Source organism: Oryza brachyantha, chromosome 8, assembly GCF_000231095.2.
Source record: "Oryza brachyantha chromosome 8, ObraRS2, whole genome shotgun sequence".
Taxonomy (NCBI): Eukaryota; Viridiplantae; Streptophyta; class Magnoliopsida; order Poales; family Poaceae; genus Oryza; species Oryza brachyantha.
Window position 1 is genome coordinate 687337 of NC_023170.2, and position 12941 is coordinate 700277.

The following is a 12941-nucleotide window of genomic DNA, read 5'->3' on the forward strand; positions in this document are numbered from 1 at the left end:
TAACTATTTATTTATAATTTTTAACCATTCGTATTATTCAGAAATTTAGTATAAATATAAAATTTATAAGCAATACTTAAACTACTTTTAATAATAAAAAGAATAATAAACAAAATAAATAATGCTTTTAATTTCTCTTAATAAGACGAGACAGTCAAAATACCAAATAATCCGATACTTTTCGTTCGGTAGTTACTCGGAGTATCGATTGATTGCAATATATCGACGTGCTCATGTGTCAGGTAGTGCCAGTGTCCAGTGGTAAACGTCAAGAGTTCGTGAGATATTTCTCGAGAGGAAGAAGATAATATCGAGATTAGTTTGTTTCAGCATCTTACTGTTAGGCCTCCTCCAACGGTAATCGCTAGTTTTAGCTATAAGATAGTTAAGAGACATCACTAAAGCCATTTTCTCTAATGGACCGTCAATTAGGTTGTCTCTTACTGGTATTATGGCCACATGCATAAAGGAGATAGGGGGATAATCTGTACACTATCTCTGTGACTCTTTATGTGTTACTACTCAACAGATCAAAGTACATAGACAGAAAATAAACATGTAAAATCAACTTGGTTAATACAGACCATTATCTCATCACAATATTACAATAAAGTGCAATTCTGTCAGATGCTGAAGAATATTATACTACTTGCACAGCAACTAGGTAACACAATAAGTATTATACGGTCACAAAAGAGAGTCGATGGGCATAAACTGGATAGCATCAGACAAATACAAACGATATTTCATTCCTTAAACAAAAGCAGCTACAAGCTAGACGGATGCTATCCAGATACAACTGATAATTTCATTCATTAAGCAAAAGTAGCTACAAGCTACTGCTAATTTCATTCATTGAAGAAGACCACCAAACGCTGGGCAACCTTAGACACAAGTGAAAATCACCAAAAGATAGACAATGTTGACCTCCTGTTAAATACAGAGGAAAAAAATACTTAATAAGTTTTGACAGCACCACACAAACAAATTAATATGTTCGACCATAACAATGACCAAATCAAACACAGACCTTTAGGTTAAAAGGTTCATACCTGAGCAAAAGAACATGATCACTAGTATTCGCCTCCCTTAGAAAAGAAAAGGAACAAACTGTAAGTGAAGATGAGTTTAACACGAAAGAATTAAATGAAATGGATATTACTGCTTACATGAAAAATGAAATAATGACGGTTAATTATTTTGCCTGCTTTGGTATCGTTGCCAAATATGCTCAATTAAGTCATTTTTTAATTCAGAATGGATAGGTTTGGCTCGGATAGCAGCATTTCTTTTGCACACACCGCTGAAACATGGGTGATCGCTACTTCCTCCTTGCACTTCTAGTGGAAGAGCAGTTGATGCACCTGGGATAGTATTTAAGTCAATAGGATGTTCGGCCATCTCTCCCTCATCTTCCACTATCATGTTATGAAGAATAACACAAGCTTGCATGATTTTTCGAATAACTTTTTGGCTCCATGATCGTGCTGGACGACGCACGATGTTGAAGCGAGCTTGCAGCACCCCAAAAGCATGCTCGATATCTTTCCGTTTCCCTTCTTGTTCCCTTGCAAATAGCTTGTGTTTCTCAAGTTGAGGGGACCTTATAGACTTTACAAAGGCTGCCCATTCGGGATAAATCCCATCAGCAAGATAATACCCTGTGTTGTACTCTGTCGCATTGATAGTAAATTGAACTCAGGGAGCTTCACCTTTTATTGCTTCAATAAAGAGAGGGGACTGGTTGAGCACGTTTATATCATTGTTGGACCCAGGAATACCGAAGAATGCATGCCAGATATGAAGGTCATATGATGCTACAGCTTCAAGGATAATGGTTGGGTGTTTTTGGTCACCTCGGGTATATTGTCCCTTCCATGCCACTAGACAATTTTCCCATTGCCAATGCATACAGTCAATACTTCCTAACATCCCAGGAAACCCACGAGACTCTCCGATTTGGAGCAAACGCTCCGTATCCTCAATTGTGGGGCGACGCATGTACTTACTACTAAATACATCAATCACACCTTGCACAAAGTGTTCTAAGCACTCCAATGCAGTGCTTTCAGGAACCTTCAAGTACTCATCAAGTGCATCAGCAGCAGTTCCATATGCAAGCATACGGATTGCTGCTGTGCACTTTTGCAATGGTGAGTGCCCAAGGCGTCCAGTGCAATCTTCTCTTTGAGTAAAATAAGGAGACCACCTGCCTAGTTCTTCCACAATGTGTAAGAACAAATGCCTTCTCATTCGGAACCTTCTACGAAACATTGCATCCGAGTAGAGAGGATCTTTAGCAAAATAATCAGCCACAAGTTGCTCATGAGCTCCTTCACGGTTTCTATTGATGTACTTTCTTGGACCACTTATACGCCTAGATGGACCTTCATCAAATTTGGCAATAATCTTTGCATCGATTCGGCCGGCAAAAGAGTTTAGGACACTCTGCTCGGCCATGAACATATCTGGAGTGTAAATCTCAACTGGGTCTATGGAATCATTGGACTCATCCGACATGTTTGTAGGTATGTTTTGCTAGACTAGACAGAAGGAATATGGGGGATATTATTTTGCTAGGCTGGATAGAAGGAACATAGGGTTAAGAACTGAAGGGATACAGGAGAAAGAATGTTGGAACGGACAACATATATAGTGTCCATGGTCAACAATTTACAATGCATGGCAGATTGCAATGCATATTTAATTTCATGTTGATTAGCAGATTACAATGCATTATTAATTACATATTGACTGGCAGATTACAATGCATTTAATTTCATGTTGACCAGCAAATATTGCAAAAACAATAAATAGATGCCAGAAAAAAATTGCAGGTACCTTAGTTAGTGTTGCCTAGTAGCTTGTCCTTCAAAATCTTCAAGCCTATCACGTGCTCAGCTTTCATATCATCAGCCATTTGACTGGTGTCCATGGTCAACAATTTTTGATATAATTCCAACAAAACAGACTCCCTCCTAAGCCTTGCTGCCTCAACTTTTGCACCAGAAATACGTTGTTGGGTCTCTATAAATTCTTCATGTCTTTTGCTTGCTGCAACTTGAATATCCATGTACTTCTTCATATCTTCATGTAAACTAGGGTCATCATCTTTGAATTTTCCTTTGCTGTTTCGCTGTTTTTTAGCTTCATTCCTCCCCATTGGACGTTCCTTTTCTCCAATATCTTCTAGTCTTACTGTGTCTCCATCATCCAAACTCCTTTTGTTTGACTTATCAGGCTCCTCCAAGATTGAATGCCATTTGGGTTCATCACGAAGAATCTTCCAACAATGCAGAAGTGTGAATGGACCTTCTTTAGGATAGTCATCCGAATAAAATTTAAATGCTATATCTTTCAGCTGGTCTTCTGAATATCCACTAGTATAAATTGAGGTGTCCTTTGCCCAAGAGGCACAGAAATATGCAACTGTTCTTTTAATTCTTTGCCATCGATCTTTGAGATGCTTTACTTCTCTTTTACGATTGACAGGTGTAGTGCTATTGTATAGTTCAATCACATCTGCCCAGTAACTCTCATTTCTCTTGCAATTTCCATTAATTGTCATTTGAGTGGTATAACCATGCACTCACCTTCAGATTAAATATAAGAATAGAATTAACATCATGTATTAGTAATGTTATAAAATAAAATTATTTAGTCCCTACCAATAGTTAGAATTTTACTTACTAGTCGTGAGTCCTCATCTATTTCATAGGGGAGACGCTTTGCAGTTCTAACATCATCGTCATCGTCTACGTTAGTGACAATTTTGAAATTTGACTTCGATATGCCTGAATTGGTCGTTGGTGCTGTAGGTGGCCATGGTGGTGGGAATGAAACATTTGGATGTGGTGGAATGAATGGTTGCTGACCAATTTGAAAATAACCTAGGAATTGGCGCAAGTCCATACCACTGAAAAATAGAGGACAGATCATGACTGTAAGCAAAGATTAAAAAAAACATTGGGCTTCTTGACACAGAGAATAAAATTGAGCTTCTTATTACAATAGAGGTTTATTGATCTCATTGTAATTTTCAAAATAAATATAGACGGTTGTCATGGTGATCACTACCAAGTAAACTATATCCAACTGTAGTATGCAACAAAAAATTGTACAGAATAATTCACTAATTTTTTTCCATGAACAATTCAGAAACTATTTCCCAATTTTAATATATCTTTCTGGACTTATATCGGGATATGATTAACATGCTAGAAAGATTGGATACTTGTCAAATGAGTTAGTTTCCCACCAATCTGGTGATGATGCATAACCAAACGAATTGGTTTTTGGCATGTGTCCATTTGTCCATGCTGCAGAACAGAGAAGACATCATTAGTTTACTCTAAACACATGCAGATAGCCATGGCACCACAGGAAAACATCAGCACAGCATATTGATTAGTGAAATTTCATTTGACTGCATTCCAATCCACACCATATTTACCTGCTTGGGCTTCCGGAGGCACATCCATGGCACCATCAATCTGAACGGAGGCAGCAATGCTACTGTCAAAACACCCAGCAACATCTGCTGCCGCTGCTGCCGCCGCCGGCGGCGGTGGCGGCGCTACTTTTCGCCTAGACCTGCGGCTCATCTTGCAGCGTGCATTGCCCATGCATAGAATGGCTAAGTTTCTGCCGCCTTCGTCAATAGCCCTAGCAATCAGTGAGGAACGGGATCCGTCGAGCAGGGGGAAAACAAAGGGGAAAAATAGAAGGGAGAGCGCAGTCACCCGAGGGATGGCAGGAGAGAAATTGGCGCGTAGGCAAGGCGCGAGAGAGGATTTGGCGGGGGAATTGGCGCGCACATCCGGGATGGGAGGGAGACGATGCGTCAAGGATCTGGGAAGGGAGGCGCATCGGATCTGTTATCGATAGAGCAAAAGATATTGTTGACGATAATGCCGACTCTTAGCGTCCTCGTTTTTTGTTCGCGATTAGCGAAGAAATAGTCGCTAGCTGGAGGATTTATTCCCTTCTCTCAGCTCCACATCATCAAAAATCTGATGTAATCGGTCGATATCGTCGACCGCTGGAGGAGGCCTTACACTGATGTAACTCGATGATCGAGAGTATATTTTTCTTCCTTTGCAGATGAAGATTCATTGTGCGCAGGTATATACGAATGGCAAAGGTAAACCGAGGAGGGTGATTTTTTTCTTCTTCGATGACGATAGATGTACACGCACACATCACTAAACACTCACACATCTAAAATAAGTTTATTTTTCAGTTTATACATAAATATTTTAACTGTTCGTCTTATTTGATTTTTTTATTAATATTTTTATTGTTACTAGATGATAAAACATGAATAGTATTTTATACGTGACTAATGTTTTTTAAGTTTTTATACAAATTTTTCAAATAAGACGAATGATTAAACGCTAGACACAGAAATCAAAAAATAAAATTATTATGGGACATATGCATTACAATTATTTACAAATATGTCGTCTAACACATGCCGAAAGATGTGAAAACCATTGGTACAATTCTGATCTCACTAGCCTTTTCTACTTAAAAACCCAATTACGTGTGTGTAATATTTATAGGCACCATGATTTAAATCATGCTATAGGTGGAGTCGTGCAACTACGACTCTACCACCACACCGCACGTGCTTCCCCTCGAGGAGGATTCTGAGGACAATCAACACATTATCTAATCCATACCGTTGGAGTCTAATTATATTAAATTTTATTCTTAGTCTAAACAAAAATGATGTAGAGTAAAATCAATCTTCTGACATGCTTATGAAACCCTTAAAGTCTAATTTGTTTGATTAACTCTTGACTGTTGTTCTCTCTTTTCTTCTCTTTGTTCCTCTTTTACTCTTCCTTCCGCCATAAGAGAAGTCAACGTTACTATTCCTTCGGTCGTTAGAGAAGTCGACGCGATCCACTTATCGGCATGACTTGGTGTCAAAGGCCTTTGTATCTCTACCTATATTGCATTGAGACAACCACATGAACCCCTTTCAATGTTTCGTCAATTCACCAATTAGGGTTTAGGATTGGTGCAAAGAAAGTGATGCCCCTCTTCCTCTATTTCTCTCCCTTTTGTAAAGCTGGTGGGGAATGATGGCTTTACCCCATAATTTAGTTTTTTTTAGAGATTTGATTCTATCCATCAGAGAAACAAACTCCATCTCACATTTTCTTTCTTGTTGAACTTTGTCTCTAATCTTTATTTCTTACTAGAGAATGGTACTACTAGAGAATGGTACAGCGAATGTTTTATCTCTTCCTAGGTCTATCAGTAACTAACCAATAAAATCAACCAACACGCACCGTACCCGTTATAACTATTCTTGTCTTGGTCGAACTTGATACTCTAACTATTTGTATTTACTTATCAACCAAAATAAAATTCTAAAATTGAAAAACTAATTGTAAAGTTGACTCTGAGGGGTTTTCTTTATCATGGTTTACCTTTTTTTTAGCATTTGTATTAAATCATGAAGAAAAATAAATATAAAAGTTCTACCTATAAATTATTTTTGGTTGGTTCGTTTATTTTTTTCACAGGTTATGAGCCATAGAGCAAACGATGAGATGTGTAGCGTAAATTCTCAATGTCTCGTATTGATTTTGTCCGGTCAAATCTTTTAGGGACAATTGTAGATTTGCCACTGGTTTAAAACGTTATTGTAAAACCGCCACTAGCAAATTACAAAAGTACCACTAGAACTATTATTCGAGTGACATTCCTGCAATTTAGAAAAAAACCAATGACAAATTTGAAGAAAAGAAAACATGAAAGAAAGAAAGAAAAAACTTTCCGTTCTAATCCAAATTTATGAAGTCAATTCGATCCATCAGCCCATGTAAACAGACAGGCCAGGCCCATCCATCAGAAAAATCTTAAGAAAGATAAAAACTTTTGGCCCACTGGACCTGCCATCCTCTTGGCCTGCACAGCATGGAGGAGGGAAGAAAGAAAAAAACAAATCCAAGCAAACCGACGAGCCAATCGATTCTTGTGGCTGCTCGGCCGGTCGCCTCGCCGCCACCGTGTCGCGCCGGCAGCCTCAGGTTCGCGCGCCCAATGCCAAGAACCACCACCACCACCGTACCCATGGTTTCCAGAGACGCACCCACCACCCACAGTAGCACCGTTTGCTCAGCTGAGCTAGGACGATGTCGCCGGCGGCGTTGTTGCTGCTGGCGCCCGTGGCGGCGGCGGCGGCGCCGTGCTCGTGGAGGGCGAGGCTTCGGCGCCGCCGTGCCGTGAGGTGCGCGGCGACGACGACGCCGGCGCCGATGGGGGAGAAGACGGAGTACCGGGACGGGCCGCTGGAGCGCGCCTTCATGGGGCTGTTCGCGCGCAAGATGGAGAAGCACGCCGGCTCCGGCGGGAAGGCGGGGAGGAAGAGCGAGAGGGCGGTGTGGGAGTGGGACTACGAGAGCTTCGTGGACGTGTCGCGGCGGGTCATGGTGGGCCGGACCCGCGCGCAGCAGCAGGCGGCCGTCCGCGAGGTGCTCCTCTCCATGCTGCCCCCCGGCGCGCCGGAGCAGTTCAGGAAGCTCTTCCCGCCCACGCGCTGGGCCTGCGAGTTCAACGCCGCCCTCACCGTCCCCTTCTTCCACTGGCTCGTCGGCCCTTCCCAAGTAACCATTGCTTCTTCTTCCTCCTCGCAATTCAGAGAGCAAGCAATTCATTTTCGTTCATGTGCCATTCATTCGTTTCTCAGGTTATAGAGGTTGAGGTCAATGGAGTGAAGCAAAAGAGTGGAGTGCTCATAAAGAAATGCAGGTAACTGTCCCTCTTGGATTTCAAGAGATTCAGTGAAGATTTTCAGACAAAAAAAAAGGATTCTTTGCTTCTATTTTCAATTAGGTACTTGGAGAACAGCGGCTGTGTCGGGATGTGCGTCAACATGTGTAAAATTCCCACGCAGAGCTTCTTCACCGATGAGTTTGGACTCCCCCTCACCATGAATCCAAGTAAGATTGATTGATTGATGCACAGCCTCCTTGTGCCATTTCCAGCATTGTTCTGAACCTGCTGCTTGCAAATTTTGCAATTTCCTGCTGCTGTTCTTTCCTTCAAAAATTTCTTTGGATTAATTGATTATTACCCATCTTTTGCTTCTGAAATCGCATTGGCCTATCTGATCATGCAAACTGAAATACTGATCACCTAGTGAACAACTGCAGATTTTGAAGACATGAGTTGTGAAATGATATATGGGCAAGTGCCACCACCCTTGGAAGAAGACCCAGCATCACAGCAACCTTGCTATGCCAATCTATGTGAGTGCCCCCAAATTGTCCGACATTATCACCTGTAGTACTGTCAGTTTGCAATAGCTTGAGAGATATGTCTCTGACTTGTTATGCTGCTGTTCATCTTTTCGGTCATTTCAGGTTCCATATCAACGCCTTCGGCACCAGTTTGTCCCAAACTTCAGACGTAGAAAAAGCACACTGCTTTGCTGAGTTCAGGTCTTGATCGTTTCAGTTTCTGATGGACACATTCGCATCACAGCTCATAGCCCATAGTAGTAGCTAGGTAAGAACCAGCTAACCAATTGTGTTGTTGTTCTTGCAGTTGCAGCGTATGGCTAATTAGTTCAAATTACTTTCTGCTTGCTTGTATGCAGACCAACGACCGTTCAAGTTCTACCAGTCTTATCATTTGGTATCACAGAATTCAGTGGCTTCCTTGTCTGCGAACTTTTAGTCAGATATAGTTGCCACAATAACCCTTATTCTGGATGTAAAAATGTAGTTTGTGTATACAAAAGTTGCTGTGCCCCTCCAGTACATGCATGTAAAGATTCATCATGCTCTTCAAAATGCAATACAAATAACCAAATGGAATTTTTTACGGTACACCAAGTTATTATGAACCATCCATTATCTTTTGATCCAATAGCTAGTGTTGCTCTTACCTCATTGGTTGTAATTATTGGAGTCTAATATGGAATACGCCAATGTTCCTTATTTGATATTAAATTCATAAAAGCATATAACAAAAATCATATTACATATTGAATTGACTTACAGTAACCAAAATATAATTTGTGAAATGGTTAGCTTGTAAAATTGTTTAATTACAAACATTCGAATTATATATATAATTTAGGATTAAGCTACTTGGTTCTTTTCCAAATTAGTATTACTACAAAAGAGATTATTTTAAATCTTCACAATCAAATGCATCTAAACCTTGAATGAGAATTTAAAAGTTGGATTCAAATCAGTGTAGTTCAATTATTAATATATAGTATCATTGTTCATACCATATTCACTTATGGTTAATTCAAATATTTGAAAATTGAATTTTTTTTATTCCTCACATATGAAATCTATAATTTTATTTTCTTTTGTAAAGTATAATTCACTTGCACCTAACATGCATGTGTGATTGGAATCTATAAAGAGTAATTATGGCCTTTAATGCTTCTTTCCTTACTGTGATTTATTCATTCTGAAGTAAAAATAAAAAAAAAATTAAAAAAAATCAATGGTTCAGATTGATTGGTAGCTGAGGTAAGATGGAACACTCTAAAAGAGCTCTAACCAAATACATAATGTAGCTGTTATACTACTATCAAGAACTGCAGCAACTGATCTATCGTTTGATGGAGGCAACCACTTGCATTCTGCACGACCAGGCCCATGATCTCTATAGGCCGGCCCATTTGGAGAGGGTATTTCTGCCGATCCAGCGGCCCATAACAACGCAACGATCCGTAGTTTTAGTACCACATCCCGTGTCGAACGCGATGGCAGCGCTCGGAGAGGCTACAAAAGCTGGAGGTGGCCTCCATTGCAACTCATACCTTTCTCGGCCTTTTGGCTAAGATCAAGTGTAGTATCCGTTCTTATCAGTTTAATATGCGAGCCATGCGCTCGCTTGATATTAAATTTATTTTTCGTGGGGGAGGATCCGTATTAGTGGCTTGCCACTAGGATTCTCGTGTGTCGCCTGAGCGTTGCACTAAAGCTCGGGCAAGGCACACCCCAACCAAATCAATTTTAAGTGTTTTGAAATCCAAGGATATTCCTATGATTTTTCTTTGTTGGAGCATAGGAATTGTTTTGAATTTTTCCTTGAATTTTGCTCTTTAACATTGGAATTTGTGTTTGATGGACTAACAATATGTTTGATTGATGAATGGCATTTGCATATCCACTGGTAATTGTCAGATAGCACATTCCTATCTCTGTTCTTCAGAGTTGAGACTGGCAATTCTTCTTCCTTGCAGTTATTCAGACTGAGAAAAACCAATGAGCCAGTAGATACGTGTTGTTCTTGATGTTGTTAGACACCCTCACTGTGAATTTGTTCCAAACTTGAGAGAGAGAAAGAGCATGCTATAGGGTTTGAAGTCTCGTTCATTCGGTTGGCACATAAAATAGAAAAACGTCTATGGTTTATTGTGTTTAAATACTTTTACAGTGATTCAGTGGTGCTAACCGAACAGAGAATGGGTGTAGGAGATTTTGTCTCCTAAGGACAACCACAATGTGATAAAAGGCACGTAAGAAGAGGGGTACATAAGCTTTTTAGCTGGTAGTATACATTGTGGTGGCCGGTGTTAACTAATACCGGGTAGTAGGAATACTACCAGCAACAAGCACAATGCATGTACTTACTTCAAATAAAAAATATATATCAAATGTTTGTTGGTCTAATCCAACGGTGATAGCAATGATTCTATTCTAGATGGATCTCACCTTACTACCACCTTATACATATAAATATTATGAGCTATACAGAGTACTGCTAATATTTGATGTTAGATCCCACATTATTATTATTACCAGGTTGCAAAATAAAATAAATATTGCTCATGCCTTATTCAGTCTTGCAAAAGGCCGGCCCGTTGAAGACGCCAAGACGGTCTCACCGATTCAAAACCCAAGCGGCCTAATTAATAACGATGTCCTGTTAGCAGGTATGTTCAGCAATTCTGCTGAATCTGCATGCATTCCTGAGCTTAGAATGAAAAAAAAAAAACTGAAATTGCCGCCATTTGATTGATCAAAGGAAAACCGCTGGTATTATCTGAACTCTAAACTTCTGCTACATCCGTCCCAATTCAATTGTATTTATGAATTTCCGTATTCAGTATTTGACGTTTATCTTATTTAAACAAATATAATCTTTTTAAAGATATTCACACATGAATCACTATTGATGTTTTATCATTTATTAATAATAAAATACTAATCCTAACCCATTTTCAAATAAGACAGACATTTAAACATTGAACATGAAAAATCACAACATGTTTCAGGTTGCGTTCTTTTCAGACCGTGACTACTTCCGTGTCAACTCCAGTCTGCAGTATTAGGTCTTGTTTAGTTCCCAAATTTTTTTAAAAACATCACATCGGATTTTTGGACATCTGAATAAAGCATTAAATATATAGATGAACCAAAAAACTAATTGCACAAGTACGAAAGAAATCTTGAGATGAATCTTTTGAGCCTAATTAGTCCATGATTAGCCATAAGTGCTACAGTAACCAATATGTGCTAATGACGGATTAATTAGGCTCAAAAGATTGTTTCCATGCTAACCGTGAAATTCGTTTTTTTATTCATGTCCGAAAATCTCTTTCATCATTCAGTCAAACATTTGACATGACACTTCTTCCTACACTTTTCTCAATCTAAATCCACTTGATTGCTTAAACTTTTTCAGTCAGCATAATAACTGCACAGAAACCACCAGCAGAAAAGTTCAGCAAAGAGAAATTCAGGGTGAGGATACTGATTTCTTTCATGTGGGTATTTCTACTGTGACTGTCTTCTTTCTTCACCTTGCACGCTGTTCATCACTGACACTGTTTTGGTCATAGCAACCACACTACCCTAGGATTCTATGGAGAAGGCCAGTGTCTGCCAAGCAAAGCCAAGCCCTTACTTTTTGCTGCAACTCATGGTGTCAGTTTTGACCACTCCAGACTTGACCACCCTTTTTTTCACTTCACCTGCTCACTGCAGACTGCAGTGCTGTTCACTAGCCTACATGTGAACTGTTTCGGCAAGCACGGTGGTCACAGGCTCACAGCTTATGAAGCATGACAACTGTCTTAAGCATCTGTTACTTGTGATAAATTTCCTTGATGATACATTGTCCCTACTGCACTTGGAATGTACTAGTGGTATTTTTCTCTGTACTGTTGTACTTGAGATTGGAGTAGGATGTAAGGAAATACAGTTGTGGAAAGAGTAATTTCCTAGATGGCAGTACATTATCTCTGCACTTTGATGCTTTTTTTAATTAAAAATTCTGAAGTGACAGCATAGTAAGTATAGCATTTGAGAGATTGGAGTAAGACAAAAGGAAAGCTACAGGCCCTGGATCAAAGCCGGGGGTCTTGTTGCCCCCATGGAACATAACAAATGCATCTGCCATCCTCGAGCTCTGCAATTAACAGCTTTCAGCTCCTACTTACAAGTCCTTTACCATCATTGCCATTTCGTACTTGGGAGTTTTCATTAATGCCATTCTCCTGCAGGTAATTAGCACCATAATGATGTACCATCAGTAAACTGATCAAAAAAAGTCTCAAATGCAATTGAAATGCATCATTGCAGGCAGGCCATTGGATGGCTGCCTTGAAGATGATATAAAGAAAGAAAAGGGCAAAGGGGAGACAAGCAGTAGCTGAGCTTGAGCAGGGACAGTCGTCCATGTCGTCGCTGCATGCATGCTTGCTTTTGCTTTGCTCGGGAGCATGCTTTCAGAAAAGCCCACCACTCGCCGAAACTCCTTGCCCTACCCTACTCTCTCTGCTCTGCTCTGCACCGGCCTAACCGGCCTCTTTGGCTTTCCAAAGCTGAGGACTTTGATACCATCAGATTCTCATTCTTGTGGTCATGTCCAATTTCTTCCTCTCATCAACCACAAAAAAATCATGAATGTGCCAAAGCAGATGTGTTCTTTGATGTTAGTACTTCTAAGAA

The 12941-nt window shown here is 40.0% G+C and overlaps 1 protein-coding gene, 1 long non-coding RNA gene and 1 other non-coding gene across 4 annotated transcripts; 2 read left to right on the forward strand and 1 right to left on the reverse strand.

The window, feature by feature from the left end:
• Positions 1-613: 613 nt before the first annotated feature.
• Positions 614-4309, reverse strand: LOC102717919. The gene is made up of 5 exons (XR_005812325.1): positions 4259-4309; positions 3691-3916; positions 2842-3593; positions 1053-1088; positions 614-930 (listed from the first exon to the last, which is right to left on the reverse strand). It is a non-coding gene; the product is annotated as an uncharacterized LOC102717919 (long non-coding RNA).
• A 2803-nt stretch (positions 4310-7112) lies between these two features.
• Positions 7113-8883, forward strand: LOC102718857 (beta-carotene isomerase D27, chloroplastic). Of its 2 annotated transcripts, none has more exons than XR_005812324.1 (6): positions 7113-7622; positions 7706-7767; positions 7852-7958; positions 8172-8267; positions 8382-8526; positions 8618-8883. XR_005812324.1 is itself a non-coding variant. In XM_006658998.3 (6 exons), the coding sequence occupies exons 1-5, from the start codon at positions 7152-7154 to the stop codon at positions 8429-8431; spliced, it is 786 nt and encodes a 261-aa protein (XP_006659061.2). In that variant the 5' UTR covers positions 7113-7151; the 3' UTR covers positions 8432-8459; positions 8566-8883. The 2 variants fall into 2 exon arrangements, 1 of the variants encoding a protein (XP_006659061.2); XM_006658998.3 differs by having other exon boundaries at positions 8382-8459; positions 8566-8883.
• A 915-nt stretch (positions 8884-9798) lies between these two features.
• On the forward strand, positions 9799-9987 carry LOC121055234. Its single transcript, XR_005812384.1, has one exon. It is a non-coding gene; the product is annotated as a U2 spliceosomal RNA (small nuclear RNA).
• Positions 9988-12941: the final 2954 nt, after the last annotated feature.